This window comes from Numida meleagris, chromosome 23 (assembly GCF_002078875.1).
Source record: "Numida meleagris isolate 19003 breed g44 Domestic line chromosome 23, NumMel1.0, whole genome shotgun sequence".
NCBI lineage: Eukaryota > Metazoa > Chordata > Aves > Galliformes > Numididae > Numida > Numida meleagris.
This window is the reverse complement of record NC_034431.1, coordinates 568,852-590,871: the sequence shown is the minus strand read 5'-3', so window position 1 is coordinate 590,871 and position 22,020 is coordinate 568,852. Positions and strand designations below refer to the sequence as shown.

Here is a 22,020-nt window from a genome sequence, read left to right as displayed (position 1 = left end):
TGGCTGATGCACCCATCCTGTTCTCCACAGCTGGCACCGCGCCTCATCTCCCGTGCAGCACAGGAAACTTATTCCCTTGTTTTATCTCGGGCCGAGCTTGCAGGAAAGTGAGGTTCTTGAGGCTTGACTGGCAGCTGGAATAGGTTTTGTTCGGTTTAAATGAGTCGAGAGCTCAAGCCGAGGCGGGTAATGGAGCGGTTCCCTCTCTTGCTCCCTCTGCGGGCGCTGCAGCTCTCACTGCCCCTGGCTGCCTGGGTCAGGACGATTTCCAGGTGCAGCCATGCTGACAAGAAGAGCATCCCTTAGAAAATGAGATTTCTTGAATCAGAATGTGTGGAGCGCGCTCCCTACAAGCTGCCGCTGACCTCGGAGCCGAGCTGTTTGCTCACTCGTGTGAACTCTGCAGTGAAAACATATTAAGGTTCCCCTTTTTCCGTGGCTTTTTTTTTCCTCCAGGTATTTAATCTTAGTTTACAGATGAAATGTGCAGTGGAGAAAAAGATGCTAATCACACAGTTACTGCTCTCTGCTCCAGCCACTGAAAAATTTATTACCATCTGCCCTGGATTGGACAGGGCTGTGAGCATCGAGACATTTGTGTGTGTGAGCAGCAGCAGCTACACTCAGCAGGGCACAGCGTTGTGTCCAGCAGGAGCTGCATGGCTGTGGTGCTCTGTGCTCCTCCCTCTGCTGAGCGCAGAGGTGAGAAGAAACCCACACTGTGCTCAGAACTTCCACCCCTTGGGCCAGAACTGTCACCCCAGCCGTGTTATGGTGGTGGGAGCTCTCAGCTCTCCCCACTTCTTGCTTTTTGCCAGGTATTGAGGTGACTGTTGGTATTTCGGTGGCTGTGGATGTAGAGGTACCCGGTGGATCCCGTCCCCAGCTGAGAAGCAGGCACGGTTTGTTGTGTCGCTGGGTTCTGCCAGGCTTTATTGAAGCCAGAGCAGAAGGCGAGGTCAGGAACAGGGTCACAAATGGGATTTCTCTGGCTCCTGTGGTGTTCTGCCATGCGGTGTTTTGAGCCTGTTTTAATATCAAGCTGCCTTGGAAGCGGAGCGCTTTGATTTCTGGCCAGTCCGTGCCCTCAGCATGTTATTGCACTTACAGTTCAGAAGTACTCAAACTACAGCTCCCGTGATGCATCTTAAACATGCGATTTGCACTTGGCTTTTTGCACGAGCTGTGCTTTTGCCCGGCCAGCTCTTCCTGCAAATGTACTTCCCTGCAGCAGCACGAGACCAGCTGAATCTTGGAGCGTGTACCCGCTCCACAAAGTGCCTCTCCTGTGGCTGTGTTTGCATATGTTTTTCTCTCCTCTTCTTGTTTTCAAAGAAATTAGGGTATTTCTGTAAAACTTCACACCTTGAAAGTCATCCCCTTAAAACCAAGAACTGCTGAGCAAGGAAATAATTGTCAGCAAGGCACACTTTTGTCTCTCCTGCAGCAATTAACAAAGCGAAGCGCCGGCTTGGCGGGCTGTCCAATTAAACTCTGGCAAGCTGGAATCCATGATGTGATAATGAAGCAGAGAGTTTTGGAGCCACTCTGCTTGCTATTTTGAGGATACAGGAGCTTTAGGCTGTCTGGCTGAAACAAAGCCATTGAAAGTAATGGGCTGGACAATCTCACCCCATTACTTTTAATGGGATGGAGAGACTGCGCTTTCGGGAGCAGCGCGCTGACGCCGGGGGAAGCAGGGGAACCTTTTCACATATACACACGTTATGGCCAATGCTGGGAAATGGTGCCCAGCAGGGGAAGGCCAACTGCCCGCAGTAAGTTACAGTGCTTGGCAGCAGGTGGGACGTGTATAGCAGGGGGAAGGTGCTCAAGGCATCAGGGCTCAGCTGGGATGAGACGCGTGGTCGTAGGTTGGATGTTAGGAAGCATTTCTTCTCTGAAAGAGCAGTGCTGTGTGGGGGTGGTGGGCTCAGTGCCCCAGAGGGGTTCCAGAACCATGGGGATGTGGCACTGAGGGATGTGGGGTGGGGTGAGGTTGGATGTGGGGATCTCAGAGGTCTTCTCCAACTTCAGTGATTCTGTGATTCCGTAGCATGGCTGTGTTGGGTGGAACCTTACAGGCCACCAGCCCCAACCCTGCTGTGGGCTGGTTCCCAGCAGATCAGGCTGCCCAGGGCCCATCCGTGGCCTTGTCCTCCTCCAGGGATGGGGTGGGGGGCTGTGGTGTGTGGGATTCCCACTGCTCTGTGCGCTTCATGCGGCACGAGGGCATGAGCAGGGGCAGGGTTCCTCCCCTCTCCATCTCCCGTGATTTACCCTCTTGCCTGCGATAATCGTGCCCGAAGGTGCGGAGGCAGTCTGTAATGTTCTGTGAGCTGTTAGCCTGGTGTTGGGTTTGTTCCTCATGGCGGGACCGAATCTGCTGCTGCTGCTGGGGTCTGAAGGAGTGTGGTCAGGACAGCAATCAGCCTCCCGCAGCCTGACATTTGCCCTCTTGTTTTCCTTTCTCCTGCTGCCAAATGTGGCCAAAGGCCTCTGCCAGCACGCAGCGAAGCTCAGTGCCCCAGTCAGAGCAGGAGGGGATGGAGCACAGTGATTAGCAAACCTTCTCAGTCCCATAGCTTCCTCCTATGCCCCCTAATTGGGGTCTTGTTTTTGCCAGCAGGCAGGGACCTGTTTTTGTGCTGCCCTGTCCGTCTTAGCACCACGCACTCTTCGAGCAAGTTTCAGCAGAAGGGAAAAAGCAGAAGGGCTGCAGCGAGGTCCTGCACCTCCAGCTGGGACCTGTCCCTCCATCTGCTGCTCCTGCAGCCCTGTTACCTGCACCAGGTGGGCACCAGCAGCAGTGAGGCTCCCTGTGGTGCTAATGCTCCCATTGCTCAGGGGCTTAAATCAATCAAGAGGGGTTCACCTGCATATAAAACCTGCCCTGGAGTGATGTGGTGGGACGAGGGGAAGAGCCATGGCCCGGGATGGGATGGCTTGGTGCAGGAATGCTGCACCGCATGCTGCCCGCCTGCCTCCTCACCTCACAAGTTTGCTGAAATTGCTGAGGCTTGGCAAGGGGGGGGAAATAAAAAGGAAGCTGAAAAAAGCCGTGGATGCACAGGAATTGCAGGCGTGCTGTGAGGTAACCGGCAAATACAATTTAATTATAAGATACACGGGAGTAATGGCATTTGCGAGGCTGGAGCATGATTTCCCAGTAATAGACGGACCGCGGGGTTCCCTGCCTCTGTCATCGCAGCCTCAAATGAGAGCACAACTGCACTCAGTGCTTTCCCTGCCTTTGGAGGGGTTTAAAGGGCCCTTCTTGGGCTTGCTCCAGGTGGCTGCGCCGTGTGCTGAGCAGTGCCATGGAAGGGCTTGGAGAGGGGAGGCAGCGGGGTTGGTAGGAGGAGCTGGGGGCTGCAGGGCATCAGGGCTTGGTGCCGAGGTCAGGCAGAGGGTGGCTGTGCTTGCTGGGTGTTTGCAAGGCTTGTTCTCTGCCTGCCCTCCTGGAGCGGGCGGCTCGGCCGCTTTCCAGGTGGAGGAGCCGCTGATCCAGGGCACTGCGATGGATGTGACCTTTCCAGCACTGTGGTTTTATTTCTATGAGTTTTTGCTCCAGTGTGTCCGCAATCTGTCAGAGCCACGTGGGGACTTCAGGGCTCGTTGCAAAGTGTTCCTGTTGCCAAGCTCCGCAGCGGTGTTACGGGGTGCTCCGGCGGGGCTGGTACACCTGCTTTCTGCAGGTCTCCTGGCCTGTATGCAAACGTGGCTCTTTGTGCTGGCAGGGCACTGGACGTGTTAGTTATATCAGTGTGTGATGTTCCTGCTGGGCTCCGGGATGATGCCATGCTGGGCGTGCAGCTCTTGTTGCTTGGATCGCCGTGGGGCGTGCAGGGGTCCTGCAGGGGAAGGGCAATGATGAAATGAGAAACCTGAGTGTGTGGTGATGAAATCAGTCTGCAGAGAAAGCTCTCCACTCCTAAGGAACCCGAACACCCGGATCTTGCGTCTGTCTTCCTGGTGGTTTTGTTCCGAGCTTTTTCGCTCAGATTTCGGAGCAGTTCCATGAGCAGGTCTGTCTGGTGCACGTTGCTGGTGCAGCACAGCCCCTGCAGTGCAGCCAGGACCATGTCCCCAGCATCTGGGCAGCCTCCATGGCCTTGGCAGCATCTGATTGCAGTCAGCAAATGGGACCTGAGCAGCTCGTGTCTCCTGCTGGAAGGATGGGGTGGATGGGCTACGTGGTAGTTCCAGGGCCACAACCTTGAAAAGCATCCAGAAAAAAAGCAGGGAATGCATGGGGAGGCACCGATCCATTCTATGAATGCGTGCCATGGGGCTGTAAAGTGCACCGTGGGGCAGACACTGACCTGCACGTCCTCCCTTGCTGGAGCCATCAGGAGATGTGGGGGAGTTCCTCTGGTGGCAGCTCCTTGCTGCTGGGGCCATGTGCCCATGAGCAGCCCCCCAGGCTCCCCCCGAGCTGCCTGGGGCTTCAAGGGGAGACCAGGCAGCCTGGCTGCCTTGGTGCAACGTGAGTCAGTCTGACGTTGTTGCTGGTAAAGAGAAGGCTCTGTTTCTACATAACCTTTTATTTGTTTCTTTTGAATAATACAAATGTTGTATGAATGTGACGACTTTGACAAGGGGAAATTCGGTATTTTTCTGCGTGAGGTTTAGTTACAGCGTGGAACTGCTGCCACAAGACCTCGTCAAAGCGAGGCGTCGAAGAGGATCTGACTAGTGCAAATGCGTTCCTGTTGATGCAAGGAACTTCAGGTACTGAGCGCTCTCCTACTCTGGGGTAAATTGCTTTTTGCTGTAGCAGCTCCTTCAGAGCTCTTCATTTCTGCCTGCTGGGAAGCAGCTTTTGGTGGCCGGGTACCAGGGCAGAGCTGGTGTTTGGGGAGGCAGCTTACCATGCTGCTCCTGCAGTGCTGGTGCTGCTGGCCTTCAGGACAGCTCTAACCCGCTGCAGAGCAGCCCTCCTGCGCAGCTGCGTTCTCCATCTCAGAGCAATGAGCTGGCAAACACCTCTGCTCCATCTGTTTTCCTTCATTGATGGATTCTTCTGAAGTCAGATTGTGGTCCCACAGGGACACACTCAACTAATCCTCCGCTTTTAAGATTTTATTTGTGCAATAAATGGATGACAAGGTGGTTTGCAAGTACATAACACAATAAATGGGTTTATAAATGCAACTTTTCTGCGGAGCGCTGTAGAATAAAATACAATATCGCTACAGCATTTAACACTGATCTTTACTTCATTCATATTTCAAACAGTAATGTGCCCATTTTCTCATCTGGGAAGCCTCTTTGGTTTTTTTTAATACATTTTTATAAATTAACCAGGCACAGATTTAATAACAACTTGCATCCGTGTGGCTTTTTTCATCTCGGAGGATCGTGGATTGCTCTGCAGCCTTAATGGTGGAGCGCACCAACTGTGTGCTGGAGGAGCCATTTGCTGTCTGTCAAAACGAGGCGATGGTTGGGATTGCTGAGCTGTGTTCGTGGGTGCAAGGGAGGAAGCTTGAATCCAATCCTCACGGCAGGAGAGCTGGGTGGGGGAGGACGCAGCGTGCTTCGGTGGTGCCCAGAGCAAAGCGCTCTGAAGGAGAGGTCATGGGAAGATTGGGGGCACCTAAACCATGAGCAAAGCAGGAGCCTGGAGGCACTGCACTGAAAAGCAAAGAAGATGCTCCTTCACAGCTTTCTTCTGACCTCTGGAATGTGTTATTGCTATATGGTGAAGCCAAGAACATGACAAGTCTTGGTAAAGTGGGCTTCTCTGCTCATGATGAGTTTCTTCAGCAGGATAACCAACATTAGATGACTTTGCACACCAGGACAAAAGGCTTCCAAGCAGGAGTGTGTGGTTTCTCAACCGAAGCGTTCCTGAAAGCGATACAAAACCCTCAGATTTGATGACGTGGGATCTTCTCATATCTCCCTCAGTGGCTGAGTTCGGACCCAGCAGGATGTACGGAGCTTCTTCCCTTGGAGGCTTTCGTATTCCTTCAGCATCCATCCAACTTCTTGGCCTCTCAGATCCTCAGCCCTTTGCCTTCCCAGCCACCATGCTGGGACATCTCCATGGGGGTTGCCCATTCCCATCCTTTTCCTTTTCACAAGTTCAGAACAAAACTTGTGGGTCTGAGGAGCTATTGGAGAAATATTTACTGATAGCGAACTGTCACCTCTGCAGCAGGAAAACATGAGAAAATGGGAACGTGATATTTATTTCGATACAATATTTTTAAAATTTAATATAAGAGACCAGCTGTTTCTGCTTCTCTTATAAGAGCTTAATTGGTATATAATAGCATAGTTAATTAAATACAAATCAATAGTTTAAAACAGCTAATTGATATTTAATATGTATGGGAAAATATAACTTAGTTACAATATAATTAACTCAATATTAAATAAGCAATGGAATTGCAATTATGCCTTTACAGTGATTATAAAGTTTATCGTTCTTTAATAAACTTGCAATTAGACAGGATGAACTGAAAAATTATTAAACAGGTATTATTGGGCTATTAAACATTTATTATCATTCCTGGTGGGATTCAGCCACACAATAGTACACATCATGATTGTGTTAATAAACCTTTATTAGTCCTTTGCAGACTTAGCCTTTAATGTACCGCTTGGTCAGAAACTTGGATCCCTATCTGTCTTGTGGGTGGGGGATTGCTTTGAGGGAGTGAGTGGGAAATCCCAAATGATGAGCAAGGAGTGGAGGAAAGTGTGAGAGCTCCCTAGTGCGGGCCAGGGAAGAGAGAGCTTTGTTCCAAAGCAATCTTGGCCTCCCCTGTTGTCCGAGCTGTATTGAATGTCTTGTTCTAGGAGCTGTGAGCTTGGCTCATCCTCTGAACTCCGTTCTTTGCGCTGGCTGTGGCTTCGTTGCTGCTCGCTGCCCCAATGCTTTGGGCTTGTTTCTCCTTTGTCCAAGTGACTCTTCTGCAGGTTTTGGGTTGAGTCCATGGGTGTGCTTCTTTGAGTGAGTCAAAATGTGCCCTGTGTTTTCCAAATGAGATGTTTGAGCTCACACTCTTCCGAAGTAGCCAGGCTGACAAACCCCAACTGTAACTTGTTCTGCTGTGCTGGAAAACAGTTAATTGCCGTTGCATGGGAATGGATGGGATTTGTTTCAGGAGGTAGGTGCCATGCATGGGTTGAAATGTTTGTTTTTCCATGGTATCTCAGCAGGCCCCTAAGCCAAAATATTTAAAATGCAGGGGTATCTGCTTTGCTATTAAGGTTTTAGGTAGCTGCTAAAAGCCATGAAGTGCTGAGGCATCCTTAGGCATCAGACTCATCTAAAGGATTTTACCTTTTAAAGGCACTGTCAGGTATTTAAAGGTGCCTTTAGCTGTAAAGATTTTTTTGCATGTTCTCACAAATTTATGGTATGAATTATTATAATGTGGTGCTCTTGTATAGCTCCTTTCATCATGGGATATCAAAGTGTTTTATAAGCATTAATTATAGCACCCCTTAGGGAGGCACTCGGACGATTGACACCCATACCAGCTCCGCATGGGGAATAGCTCAGATCTCACTTGGAGCTTCCCTCCCTGCTGCAGGGTGAAGTTGTGCTGGGGGCCCTGGGGCAGCACCGCCATCACCTCTAAAGCATGGACTCTTTGTTGAGAACGTCTCTCTCTGTGTAGTTGGAGGATGAGAGCTGAGGACTGCTGAGCTCTGGGCATTTTGGGTTGATGCTAGAATGGAACCACAGACTCATAGAATGGCTTGGATTGGAAGGGACCTTAAAGGTCATCTCATTCCACTGCAGTCCTCTTTTTTCCTTCTCTTAAGCTTTGCATATTGCTGCCTCTGTCTCAGCTCCGTTCCCTTCTGCATTGGCTCTTGCAGAAGTTGATGGCAGCCTCTGCCATTCCATGTCTCTGTGACCAGGAGAACCCCACACGTGTCCATGTGCATCATGAACGCCTGAATTAGCAAGATAACGATGCTGGCTGGCTCAGCTCCACTGTGAACTGTGCTGCCTTGTGTGACACTAATCTAATTGTGTTGTTTTAATTATGCCTCGATACCTCAGTGCTCGTTGAAGGCTCGATAGGAATCGATGCTATTTGTCTTTCCTATCAATAAAGATATGAGTGTGTTGGAGGCTGGGGAGGCTGCCGGCAGCTCACAGCTGATGCGTGTGGGGTGGCTGGCTCTGAGACCCCTGGCCAGAGCTCCTACTGATGTCTGCAGGACAGCCTGTGCTGAATTCCTTTCAGCCGAACCAACTGGGAGCATTGACCGCTAATGCTCTGCAAGTCGATGCCTTTCTGGGTGTATCTGCAGCTGTGCAGAGGGCTGGCTTCCACCTCTGCATCAGACAGGAGATGGCTGCTGTGTGCCTGGTGCTGATGGGTGGGACTCTGAGTCAAGAAGCTGCTGAGAATGTGGATATTTGCTTCACCTGCCTGAAAATGTCTGATCTTTGAGCATCCTCCTCTGAGCTGATCTCCCCCCCCTTTCTGGCCAGTGAGAGAGCAGTGGGCACCTCCAGCATCCCTGAGAGGCAAAGCGAGTCGCTGCCTGGGGATACCCTCTGGGGTACTACTTTAAGTGGCAGTGTGGATTTAAGGTCCAATTAACTTTAAGCTGAGTTTAATCATCTCGGGAGACATCCATCTGTACGAGCATTGACTTCAGTGGGATTGCACACAGCCTTTATTTCAGCTGCAGGCTGACATCGCCTCTGATGGGAGCCTTAGATCAGGAGCTGCTGGTTCTCGTGAGATGGAGCCCAGTTCCGTGTTAGGGAATTCTCTTTATCTTGTCCAGCTTGTGCCCTGGTGTCACAAGTCATCTCTGTTTTCTGCATTTCGGTTCTAATTCTGCTCCAGACAGCGAGGAGGACCCTGCCCCTCCTGCCTGGATGCCCCATCAGCACCGGGGAGGAGCGCTGCACCCGCAGAGCCGCCTGCCTCCAGCCGTCCTCCTGCACATCCCACGGCACCGAGCGGCCTTCCTGCTCCGGCAGACGCAGCCCAGTCCTGCAGTTCATCTCCAGGGACCTGAAATCCCTGCCCAGCTCCACTCGGCACCGCCTCACCGCTCCCACCGCCTGCCCCTCCCGTGGCGATCCTGCACGCTCCGTCCTCGCGGAGCGGGGCTCTACGGGGGCTGCATTAAGCAAACATCAAAGGGGCTTTGATCAGTGAGGCCCTGCAGAGCACGGCAGCCCCCGAGGAGCGCGCTGGGGCGGCAGTGGGGACGCGCTACCTTGATTTCCTCCTCTGCGACACGATTTGTTTGAAGAACGGGAGCTGCCCGCTGCCGAGATGCGCGTGGGGAGAGCGCGCGTGCACGCACGCAGCCTGCTTCTGGAAGAGCCACGCTCAGATCCTTCTCTGTTGGTTACCAGAAAGCCCCATTAAGGAATCAAGGCATCAAAGGCGCAGGCATCCTCAGACCAGAGCACTTCTCTTCTTGTAGGGCCACCTGTGTGTTTCCAGCCTTCCATCCTGACTGATCTTCCCTTTGAGGAGCGTGTCCCGGTTGCTGCGCGGCTCCCCGTACACTCACTCCGGTCCCCAGCCTTCTAATGCCGCTCTCTCTTCTCTTGCAGAACTGGGGCTCCCAGGAAGAGGATGCTGCCTAGTGCTGGGGTTCATGTACAAGGAGAAGTACCGCAGGATGACTGAAGGTGAGCGGCTTCCCCACCTTCACTTCATCCTTCCTCCTTAGCGGTCTCATCGCAAAATTGTTGCTGGAAATGTGCTGGCTTCTTGCTCGTCCCAAGGAGAAAATCCCGGTTCCCCTTTGTTTTCTGAAGCATCTTAATGGGGGCTTTCCCCTCTCAGCCCCCACGTGAAGCAGTAAGAGGAGAGCAGGAGGCTGATACCTCCATTCATCCCCCATCCACTGTCTTCTCCCATGGATTTGTCACACAGGGAGCTCTTTCACCACCCAGTCTTTGTATTCTGGTTTTCATTCTGCCCTTCAACTGGTGCCTCTGGCCCTACTGGAGAGGAGTGGTGTGTGCTCAAGTTACCATCACCCTAATGCTCTTAAACTGCAGCATCCTAGAGCTTGCGTGGCAGCCTTGGTGGATGAATGTCCTGCTTATTGGTGGCAGGGGTACAGAAACCAGAGAGAATCAGGCTTAGCCTTGCTGTGTTCAAAAGCTGATGGCATTTGCTTGGGCAAATCTCTCACCTGGGATTAGGGCTGCTGTGCCTTCTCAAAAGCATCATTGTTTTGCTTGTCAGACCCCTGCACTGAGGCAGAGATGTCTCTAAAAATCTCCCTGTTTTATATTCTGGTCATCCCTCAGGTACTTTATGAGCATTGATTAATCCATAGAAACACCGTAAATAATTATGAAGCATAATAACTAAACAAAAACTATTTATGCTCGGAAGGATTGGCATCCTTGCTGCTGGTAGCTTCGCTGCTTGGCTGCTTTCTTTCTGATGCAGCCCCATCTCTGCTGAACATGGGTCAGAGGGGTTCCCTTGCAGGTGCATGGTGAGGATGGGTTGGGGTTTTGCTCAACCCAAGCAGGGCCGAGTTGGGTTCATCCCTTGTTTTGCAGGTAGATGGGAGATGGTTTGGACAGAGGAGTGCTGCCATGCCCTGCCGGGTGTTCATTCCTCAGAGCAGGGCGGGGAGCAGCCCAGCAGCTGGCTGTGGGGCTCCTGTTGCAGGAAGCCTTGTCTTTGCAAGAGCAAAGGGTGCATTAGTTTGCAGGGGGCGAAGCTCCGGTGGAGGCAAGCTCATGGCTTGAATACCAGCTACGAGATCAAAGGTTCCCTTGGTTCCCCAGGAGCCCTGAGACCGAGATGATAACATGGGGAAAGCACTTCACAAGTTTTCACCTCATGTTTGTTAATTATCTCGTGCTTTTTAAACATTGATTAGAATACTTTTAACTGGCTGCCCCTTGGGTGCCATGGCAAGGTGCAATCTCTTGGTGGTTTTGGGTCCCTCAAGCTTCCCAGGGATGCTTGTAGGTGCCACGTGTGGGCACCCAGCACACCCCGAGGGACCGCTCAGCCCCATTGGACTCAGGGCCCTGCAGAGTGAGCCCCTTTGGCTTTGTGAAGAGAGAACAAAGCCACATGAAAGGCGCAAAGTGAAACCTTTGTGTGGGGGAGGGAACAAAGCGATGAGTTTGTCCCCCGCAGACTGCGGGGCTGTGACTTTAAAGGTACAATCGTCCAAAAAGAATGCTGTCAGGGGATTTCCATGGCTACAAAGACCTCCCTGGACTTGTGTTTTTGCTCGAGATGGCTCTGGATGACAAGAGCAGACCTGAAGCCTCCCGAGATCCAGGCTGCGTGGTGTGGGCTGGGAGCTGAGGGGGCTTCAGGTGCGCGGTCGTCCCAGTTGCAGCCCCTGCTTGCAGCTCCTGAGCTGTTCCTAGCAGGGGTAAGGAGTGAGACAGCTTCCCCTTCGTGTCTTTGCCAAATGAGAGCTTTTCCTCCTTTACTGCATTGTGATGCTAATGATCAGCCCTATGAGTAATGGCAGGGTAGCCGGAGGAGCTGAAAGCAGAAGTAGGCAGTGGGGCAGTCGGATAATTATGAGGTGTGGGGTCTTCGTGGTAGTGGAAATGGGTAATTACGGGGTTCATTAGAACCTTGCTGTCACTTAATGGAGACATCGACGGAATGGGCTCAGAGGTAGAGAAGCACAAGAGACTTTGAGCTCGTGTCGGCTGCGCCGTGCTGTACAGCTGCCAACCCTGGTAAGAAGCAAAAATAAATGTCCAAGAACTCACCTCTGTTAGTGTTAGTTAACACGTAGTGTAGAATCATTTAGGCTGGAAAAGACCTCTAAGGTCATCCAGTCCAACTGTTAACTCAGCACAGCCAAGCCTACTGCTCAGCCATGTCCCTTAGCACCACATCTGTGGAAATACTTCCAGGGATGGGACTCAGCCATCAGCTCTTCACCATGCCATGTTTCAACCTGTGTCCTGAAAATCCGGTCTGGAGAAGGTGTGCAGCACTGCTGTGAAGCGTGCAGCAGGAAAGCAGGCAGGGTTTGGGCGTGATTTGGGGCACACGGAGGAAGGGGATGCTCTGCTGTGGCTGCCACGTGCCTGTCCCTTTGCTGTGATTGACACGTGGTGTGCTGGCATCCTTGGAGTGCTGTTTGAGCTGTGGGTCGAAATGGAGCTGGTGACAGTTGCAGACAGAGGGAGAGAGGTAGAGCTGTCTGCAGTGACGGCCTTGCAATAAAGACACTTTAGAGTTAATCCTCCACCATCTGTCTTCATTCTGCTAATAACCCACTCAATCAGCTGCTGCTGACTGTTTGTTAACATTCAGGAGCAGATACAGAATTGGCAGAAGCATGCACACAGGGCTGGATTCCACCCCAGCATGGTGGTGGGTCAGCAGGGCTGCACCCTGGGGATCCCAAAGCACACGGCCATAAGGCAGAGGTCCTGCTGCATTGGGCTGCCCTGCATTCCCCAGGTGGAACCCAGGGGATCCGGGGGGTAGAAAGGTTGCATTGCCATGGTCCCTGAGAACGAGCAACTCTGACCAACCTAAAAATTGTTCCCTCTTCCCCTCCCATTCGGTTGGCTTCTTGAAGCTGGCAGTCTCTGAGCTGAGAGGCAGGGGCTGTGCTGCAGGACCCCTCCCTGCTGCCCACCGCCCCATCCCTGCCCATGCAGTGCTCTCTGGGGTGGCCAAGGGCAGGTATGCGCCTCTCGCTCCTGCTCCTGCTGTTTTCCTTCATCTCTCCTTCCTTTGACTTCTCGCCAGATCTAACACGAGTCATTAGCAAGCGCCGCTGCAGCAATTATGGCATTTTTTGGCTGTCATTCATAAAGCTACTAACGGGAACGATGGAGCGCTCGGTGTCATTCTGCGCCTTCGCCACCTGTTCCCAGCAGCCACCAGCTGCTGATGTCCCTTTTTTTGGAGACACTGGTGGCTTTGGAGTCCCTCAGTGTATTCCTGTGCTTTGTCAGTGCATGGAGGGAAGGATGTGCCCTTGTGTCTGGGCTGGGCAAAGGGATAGAGAAGTGCTCAGTGTAGCATCCTCCTCCTGCACTGGATGAAGACCTGTGCTCAAGGAGGGTGCATTTCATCTCTCAGCTCCTTGCTTGGTTCATGTCCCTGCTTTGTGCCTTGCTCACAGCCACGGCATCAATCAGGGATGGGCATGAAGCTAAAATCTGCACCCCAAGCTGCAGGCAGCTTCATCGGGCTGCTGTGGGCGGGAGCTCTGCTACAGCAGCGAGCACTGGGCCCCATGTAGTGGGAGAGGTGTTGCTTATTAAATGCTGGGTGATGGCCATAGAAAGCTGCTCAGATGTGGGCTGTGAAATCCACAGTGGGTGATTTTTCTCTAAGGATGGCGTAGGGGTGATGTTGTAAGATGAACCCAGAGGTTTTGGGCAACACAGAGGGAAAAGGCATCAAAGTTTTGGACTCTGAGCTGCAGACTTCTTGTTGAGAAGATCTGGGGTCTTAGCTGGGAGTGCTGCAGCTGATGCAAAGCTCTGGTGCCTTTAATTGGGGGGAGACCTCCCCATCCCTGGAGGTGTTCAAGGCCTGGTTGGTGGGGTCCTGGGCAGCGTGGTCTGGTGCCTGATGTAGTGGTTGGCAAACCTGCCGCAGCAGGATTGGAACTGGATGATCTTTGAGGTCCCTCCCAACCCAACCATTCTACTGTTCAATGGCAGGTCCCAAGAGATGAGATTTATCCCCATAGCTCCGCTGCAAGTTTAGGACCTGGGTGGAAAGAAAAGCACCAACTCGCCCCTTTACTGTGACACATCCCTCCGTACAGCCTCCTCCTGCTGCATGGAGCAGTGTCTTGGAGGGGGTTTTTGGTCCTCAGCTCCCCTATCTCCAGTCTGCAGATAGGTTTTGGTTCTGCCCAGGTGCAGGGAGAGAGCCGTGTATGCATATGAAAGCTGTTTTTATGGCTTATAATTATCTCGTAGCCATCCTTAGAATAATTATAGCTCCTCCATTATTAATAATTGGAATTCCAGTCCTTGTCATAGATTACAAAATGGAGAGGAAGCTCAACCCAGAGTTTGCATAATGTACCTTGGTCTCAATTGAGTAATTGGTAAAATGGTGAAAATCGTTAGTTTTCCTCCATTCCTTGGTGCTGGAATTAGTGAGATATTAGTGCAATTAGCCACTGCTTCCATTTGAGGCTGCAATCATTTGGTTTGTAATTTAGAATAAATGTAAAAGCCCACTTGTGCTGCTGAACAGAGCATTTGTCCTGTTTAAAAGTATCTAATGGGGTGGCTGTCATCTAAGCAAGATACATTTGACCCATTTCAATTTGTTTCCCTTTTAATCTGCTATCTGTTTTCCTGGATCTTTTTTTAATAAAAACATAAAGAAGGAACGGGTGAGTGAGACCGAAGAGGGAGAGAATAGAAGCGTTATAGATCTGGAGTTTATCATAAGCCAAAGTAACTTGAAATCAAGCCTGTTAAATGGCAGAAAGCAATAAAAAGAAAACACTATTTGGAGATCGTTTAAAGGGCCGAGTGACTTGTCAATGAAAGGTTGCTCTGTTCGACTGCTCCTTAATAGCTTCTCAGAGGGAATCTGCAGCTCTTGCAAGAAGGAAGGCTGCAGCAGCTCTGTGCTGGGGCAGGAGGTGGGAGAATCCGGCACCAAGAAGCTGGAAACAGGAGGAAAGAAGATGGGTTTAAACCCAAAATGAGGTTTGGGCTTTAAAATGCGTCCTAAATATCAAAGCCTTGGATACAGGGAGGCTGGAAGCTTTGCTGTCACTTGGGTGCAGATCAATAGCTCTGTGCCCTCCTCCATCAGAGAGCTCTGTGCTTTCCCTCCCGCGGGCTCAGCATCCTTCCAGGCACTGTCTGATTCAAAGCTCGTCGCTGTCAGGCTCCATATTGCTGCCTGGAGAGCAACCAGCTGGGGCTCTGGGCTGGAGTCCCTGCTGTGTGGGGACAAATGGCTTGTTCAGAGGAGCTGGCTGTGTTCTGCTCCAAATGTCTCTGCTTGAACACCACTTCTGCTGCCTGCAGTAGTTCAAAGTGGGTTCAGTGAATGCTTCCTGCCAGGAAAACGTCCTATTAGAGTGGCACTGAGACGCGGTGACGTATTCGTGCCACCCAGCATCAGCCTAGCAAGGCTGCTTCTGCCTCGGAACTGCTTGGATTTATGGGGTGAGATCTGCGAGTGATTTAGCAGCACGGGCTGAGCGTGAATCCTTCTCAGACCCAAGGACAAATCAGAGCCAACCCCTTATCCCTGGAAAAGCAACTCGAGGGTGCCAGCATCTTCTCCTACCTCACCCCGGGAGGTCTGGGCAAGGCTCAGGACCCCCAGCATCATCCTGCAGCCTGGGAACGGGGCATCCCACTGCGTTTCGCTAAGAGCTCCCAGGAAAGTAACCTACTGGGATCAACTGCAGCTGCTCTCCAAAGCGCCCTGCAGGATCCGGTGCAAGTTTTGCTCTGCTGACTCTGCTGTCATCACCAATAAAGTGCTGTGTGCTCCGGGGCTTGGCAGCTCTGTGATAGCAAAGCTTGCCTTACCCCGAGCCCTGTCACTCGCGTCTGCCCGCAAAGACACAGTCGCAGTTGATTAGGGCAGGCTGCTTCCTGCATGAGCCGCATTGGGCCCTTTGTTCTTTATCTGACAAAGGCACTTGAGACAGAAGAGGAGAGTGGATGGAGCAGGCACTGGAGCGGTTGTTAGAGATGCGGTGTTATCAGCAGAGGTCTCGTTGACACTTCTCCTGTGTCTGTTAGCTCGGTGGGGTGGGGATGTAAGTTAAACCCCAGGAAAAACAGCAAACATGGTGCTGCTTTGTCTGTGTCAGGTGGGAGGGAGCCATTGCTCACGTTCAGGTGGTGGGAAGCTCCTGCCTTCAGGTTCCTCCCTGCCCGTGGGGAGGCAGGCTGCATTCCGTCCTTGCTGCTGAGGTGGTCTGCTGTGTTTGTAGAGCAGCTGAGCAGCTCTGCTGGTTATAAACCTGGTACCAAGCTGGTGAGATGATGGAACTGGAGAAGGGCTTGGGTTGGAAGGGACCTCAAAGATCTCCAGGTTCCAGCACCTCTGCTGCAGGCAGGGCTGCCAGCTACTAAACAGGGCACTAGGTCAGGTTGCCTAGAGTCCCATCCAACGTGGCCTGTGGTTCTGTGGTAATGGTGGTGGTGTAGCAGTTGATGGTCTGAGGGTGTAATTTCATGATAGGAGTAGTGCTCCTCTGTGGTCTTAAATTAATACAGTACTTCCTCACTCCCCAAGTGCTGGTGTGCTTCAGGAGCTGCTGCTCCTCCTATGGAACCTGCAGGGATTGAGCACCGCGTGGATCCCTTTGGGGGAGGGCCCTCTAGGGATGCCTCAGCGTGGTGTCAACAAGCACGGATTGATATCTCAGGGTGGGTGCAGAGTGTCTTGGCTGTTTGAATCCCTCTGTCCTTGTGCAACTCTTTGTCCTCTGTGATGCTTCAAGTGGGAACATGTAGTAAGATGCTGGGAAGAATCCTGTAAGATTCTTATGGAAGAGGGCAGAGATGAGGCTGCGTGCTTCACCCTGCTCTTGAAGTCTCCGTGTTGATGGCTGTGCTGGGTCTGGGGTGGTTTATTTTTCAAGCATCAGGGGGCAGTGGGGAACTAAAGGCGATGCGAGCTGCTGTCTGAAGGCAGCGACTGCGGCTTCTCATCTCCGCACTGCCTCCGGGCTGCCTGCAGAGTTTGCCTTTGAGCTCATGGATTTGTTGATGGTTCTCCCCTCCCTGCAGAGCTGCTGCTGCAGCCCAGGGCTGTTATTCAGCTTTCCTTCCTCGGTGTCTGCGGGGGACCCTGCTGCTGAGGTGGCTGGCAGCTGGATTTCATCAGCAAAATGGGTCGCACTGCTGACATGGTGCCCACCAGAGCTGAACCTGGACATGCAGGCTGGCTGTGCTGTTAAGCCAAGGGCTGATGATGCTGTAAATCCTCCTGTAAGCTCTCCTGGTGTGGTGTGATGGGGATAGGAGGGTGTCAGTGTATCCTGGGGACAGGAGGAGACTTCTCCTACCACTCCTGGGAGTCCTTTGTGGCTCATCCCTGTGTGCCAGGTCCCCCTCCCTGCCCTGGAGCCGGGGCACACACATGAGGGCTCATTTGGGACTGAGATTCACAGACTGGAGCAACAAATCATCACCATGTCACCACAGCTTAGAATAATTTCAGTTAAAGCTGTTGCAGCCTTTTAAGTCCCACTCTGAGAGATGTGCTCTCTATTGATTGACAGCCAGGCGAGAATGGCTCTGAAGCCAGCAGAAGTAAATCTCTGTGCACCCGGGGACAGGAGCTTGGTGGGAGCTCCCAGCACAAGCCGGGCTGTGGGACGGGAGCTGAGTGTGGGTGCTGAGGAGATGGAGCACTCTGGTGTCGCAGCACGGCTCTGTTGCTTTGGTGTGTTGTGCAGGAGCTCAAAGTCATGGCGCTGACGCTGCATTGCCCGCTGGTTTCCCTGGGTTAGGTCACGTAGCACCACCTCTGCCCGCAGCCCAAACCTTTCTTTCTGGAGCAGTGCAAGGGAGCTGTATTCCAGTTTTCGCAACAAACTGGGCTTCAGCCCAACGCAAAATGACCCCGTTCCCCCTTCACAGCTTGGCATTGACTGAAAGGTGCTGCAGCGAAGTACCCTGCTTTGTTTGGGTTGGCTTTTCTTCTAAATCCTTCTGCAAATCCTTCCTTATCATAAGGAAATAGCAAAACACGGCTGGAAGGCATCAGGCTGAATGTTGCGAGTTCTGTTCTGTTCTCCCCTCCCGAGCTACGTGCGGTGTCTGGCCAAAGCCTGCCATGTATTCAGTAATCGAGTCCCTCAGCAGCCATCGGGGTGAGGCTGATGGACACAGAGGGAAGAGACACGGTCAGAAAACCTGTAGAGAAGGGGGGGGGGGGTCTGGAGGAACCCCCCTGCCAGCAGCAGCAGGGCTCTGAGTGGGATCCTGCACAGGGAAAGGAGCTCCAGCCACAGACCTGAACAGTTGCAGTTTTGGGCTGTGTGCGCATCCTCCTGCACCTGGTACTTGCTCCCATCGGTATTTACCCAATCTATAAAGTTATTAATGGGTCTCATCTGAAAATACAGCCAGAGACAGAACTTGGGATGGGCTTTTTCCCTTTAACGAAGATGAAGGTTTTATATAGACAGGGGGAAGGGAAGGGAAGTGAAATGTTCGGTGACTAATGATCCTCATCAATATTCATGAGAGATGGTATGCATTTGGAGATTTAAAATAAAGGAAGGAAGAAAGGGAGAAAGGAATTGACTTCTTTAGAAGCTAAATGAAATATTTAGGTTGACCTGGAGATAAATCTGCCAGGTCTTTGTCGCCATCGGCTCGGTCCAGAGTTCGATTGAGCTGTCCAGGAGGAGCGGGAGCCGCCCATGGAGGTTCCTGGAGCTGGATGGTGGGGAAAGTGTCCTCTCCAGAGAGCAGTGCTGCACTGCACAGCTGCCCAGGGAGCTGGGGGTCCCTGTCCCTGGGGGTGCACCAGAGCCGTGGGGATGTGGCACTGAGGGACGTGGGCAGCGGGCACAGTGGGGTTGGGGATCAGAGAGGACTTTTGTGACCTTAGTGGCTGATTCTTTTCTATGAGACATGAGGCTGTGGTGGTCCAGAAGGCTCCATCCAGTGGTGAATACTGCATTGTGGAGGGGGACACCTGGTTATTTCTGTGGCACATCTGCTCCTTGCTGAGTGCTTTCCTCCCTTCCTGCCCCCATTTCTCTCCTGTCCTTCCTGAAGCAGATCACCCTGACTATACCTAACGTGACGCTGCAATTTTACACCTCCCCCGGTACTTGAGAACACACAGAGCAACTTGTCCCTTCCCGTTTTGGTGCTCAGCCAGCTGTGGTGGGGAGAAAACCATCTGCAGAGAAAATGCCTTGAATAGGGCTGTGCCAGAAGGATGCAGCTCCAGGTTTGCAGCAGCATCAGTGGTGGATAGGATCACCGTGATCGTAATCGCCTGATTTAATTGCTGAAAGAGCATATCAGAAAGGCTTTCCTCTGCCTTCTGCATTTCTGCTCTCCTGTATTTCTTCCTCTTTCTGTGCCTTGCCCTTCTCCCCGCTCCAGGGCTGCTCCCTCTCCTTTCCGTGCCATCCCTTCCTCAAGTGACAGCTGTCCCACCCCCCAAGGTCGCTTGCCCTTGAGGCCGCCACTGATCTGTGCCCTGATAGAAGGGCCGAGTATTGACTTTGGCTTCAGCTTCATTACGAAGCAGCCTCATTTGTCAACTTGTTTGTTCCGAGAGCTGCCTGGGAGCCGTGGTGCTACCCCAGCACCACTCCCTCTGCGAGGGTTTGCAGGCAAGGTCACTGCAGGTGGCCCTGTGCCGTCGTCTCCTCCTCATTAATCGATGTCACGGCGCTTCGAGCAAGGTCAGAGCCCAAAGGAGTCAGCGTCCTGCAAGGAGCTGCGAGTGCTCTACGTGATCCCAGCTGGGAACGCAGCACAGGGTGCTCCCGTGTGGCTCAGGGATGGGCTGAGCCGCCGTGGTGACATCCTTGTGGGGACGCCCTGCAGCATCAGCAGGGCGGGGGGTGAGGGCTGATTTCGCTTGTCAGTTGTCATCAGGTGGCTCATCTGTTGGCGTGGCATCCTGGTTTTAATCCAGATGGTCAAATGAGGTTCATCAGGGAAGTTGCCTGGGCTTTTTCTCATTCCTGTTGGTGGGCGAATAATGCACTGACAGGTGTTGGTATGTGACCTCTCTGTAGGAATTTCCTGCTGTGTTGGGACCTGGGGTGGTGGTAGGGCACTGAGATCAGCAGGTCGCCCGCTGTCCCTTTGGGAGTCTTCTGCTGGGAGCAGTCTTTCTCTGAAGACACATGGTGAAGCTCCCAGTGTGTTGTTTGAGAGTTCCGATGATCTTAGAGGTCTTTTCCAACCTTAGTGATTCGGTGATTCCATGGTCCCAGGGCTGTGTTGGCACAGTGGGTCGGGGCAGTGCAGGAGCAGCCCGGCTGGAAGGATTCCTCCAGAGTAAGGAAATCACGACGCGCTGCGGCTCTGAGCAGTGCAATGGAGCCATCAGCCCTCTGCGCTCAGCGGGGGGAAACTGTTCCTAACCCCAATGCTTTGAAGCTGGGCTGTGCTGCAGGGGTTAATGCTGACATGGTGCTGGGTTTGACAGCAGCCAGGGAGCTGAGGGAAAGATGTTCTCTGTGCTGCCACAGGCGCTTTGCTCGGACGTGCAGCAGGCTGCAGCCAGGCAGCGAGCAGGGAGGGGTACAGGCAGTGGGAAGGAAGGGAGCGGGGAGCAAGAGGAGGTGAATTTATATCATCTGGAGGAAGCTCAAGGGGAGACACGACCAGAGTCTATAAATACGCGCAGCCACAGAAACAAAGGGAGGGAATTATTCATGGCCTCGGAAGGCAGGGGGACGAGGAGCAGCGCCTGGAGCAGAAACGAGGAAAGTTTATCCTGGGTCTGGAGCAGGACAAGGGCCTCTGGGGTCAGCGATGGAGGAGGTGCCCCCCCACCTCTGCTCCCCCCTTGCAGCCCCTGGAGCCACTTTCTCCCCCTGCCCAGCTTTGCTTGGCAGCAGCCCCTCCTGCTCCCCCCTGCCCCGTGCTGGCAGGGGTCATGTCACCAGGGGAGGGGTGACCACGTGGCCCCCAGGGCAGGGATGCTCTGTCCCGGTGGGTGCCAGCACTGCCAGCCCGCGGCTCCGCGCAAGTCATCTCCGGTGAGTAACGCAGCCAATGAATGCCTGCCTGCGTGCATCTGCCTCCCCTGTAGAATAATTTAATGTTATCTCCGGGCCTCCTGCTCCTGAGATGAAGAGATTTGCTTCAAACCTGCAGCCCACAGCCACCGCCATCGGTTTCAAACGTCATTAAGTTTCATTATAACAAATAAACACTGCAATGACATTTATAAGTTACCGGAGAGCACGGAAACGCAAATATGAAGCAGATAAACTGCATTTGATCCAAATAATTACTGCAGGCAATATCGAGCTGGGGCTGCGCTGGCAGCCGGGGGCCGAGTAATTTATAGGTGTCTGTATGGTGTGGGGCCGCGTGCTGCATCTCACAGCGATGGAGATGGAGCGGGTCTGCCCCCAGACGCCTTCTCCCTTTGTTTTGACTCCCAGCTTTGCACTGCCTGCTCTCTGCTCCAGGCAGGGAATCCTTTACCAGTAAACCAGGTGGGGAAAAAAACCCGAATTTGGGTGATTTGGGTGATTTTGTGCGGTCGTGTGAGCTCTGGCCAAGCATCGCCTCCATGTGTAGAGGGAACGCATGATGTGCTAAGCAAGTGTGACAGGGGATGGAAAGCTTGTGTCCTGCAGGTGTGGTGCTCAGCCCTGGAGGGGGCTCGGCAGCAGCTGGGCTTATTGACAAGCATCTCTCATTACCTGCTAATTAACTCAGCAGGGCAGAATGTGCTTGTCATCTCTTGGACTGGGGTTTTATACAAGCAAGCCATGGGCTCTGTAGTGGGTCCCATTGAGAAGGAGCCAGGAAAAAAGGAAAATAGAACAATTAAATCTTGTGTTTCAAAACATTTGAGGCCCCTCCCCATGGGGTCAGGCAGAGAAGTCGCAGCTGCGAGGGCACATCCCCATGCTGCTCCCAAGGGTGCATGTGATGGAGCAGTTTCAGGGGTGTAAATACTGACAGAGCTTGCACTTTCCTTATGTGGCTTTGGGTCGGACTGGGTTGGGTTGATCCCAGGCAAACAGCAGGACCTGGCTGCTGTGGGCATTGGCGCTGGTGGCTGTCCTGCAGAACGCCTGGTGTCCCCCAGAAATGGCATTCCTTCCCACTATCTGAGGGATAAGTGCTTTTTTTTTTTTTTTTTGGCATTTTTCTGTGTCTAAGGATGTTGTGGTAGCAATGGTTCCTCAGGCAGGGAACGACTTTTCTTAGGCCTTTGTGTATGGATACCACTATCTGAGGGATAAGTGCTTTTTTTTTTTTTTTTTTTGGCATTTTTCTGTGTCTAAGGATGTTGTGGTAGCAATGGTTCCTCAGGCAGGGAACGACTTTTCTTAGGCCTTTGTGTATGGATAAAAGTGCATGAGATTTCAGTGCCTTCCTTG

General features: G+C 52.6%; 1 protein-coding gene across 3 annotated transcripts in view; it reads left to right on the top strand.

Annotated features, from left to right (window-relative positions):
• KIRREL3 (kin of IRRE like 3 (Drosophila)) overlaps window positions 1-22,020 on the top strand; it is a 238,122-nt gene that overhangs the window by 158,846 nt on the left and 57,256 nt on the right. For all 3 annotated transcript variants that reach the window (XM_021376185.1, XM_021376183.1, XM_021376182.1), the window contains exon 2: window positions 9,560-9,637. In XM_021376185.1, the coding sequence (XP_021231860.1) occupies window positions 9,560-9,637 (78 nt within the window). The remainder of the gene's footprint in view (window positions 1-9,559; window positions 9,638-22,020) is intronic.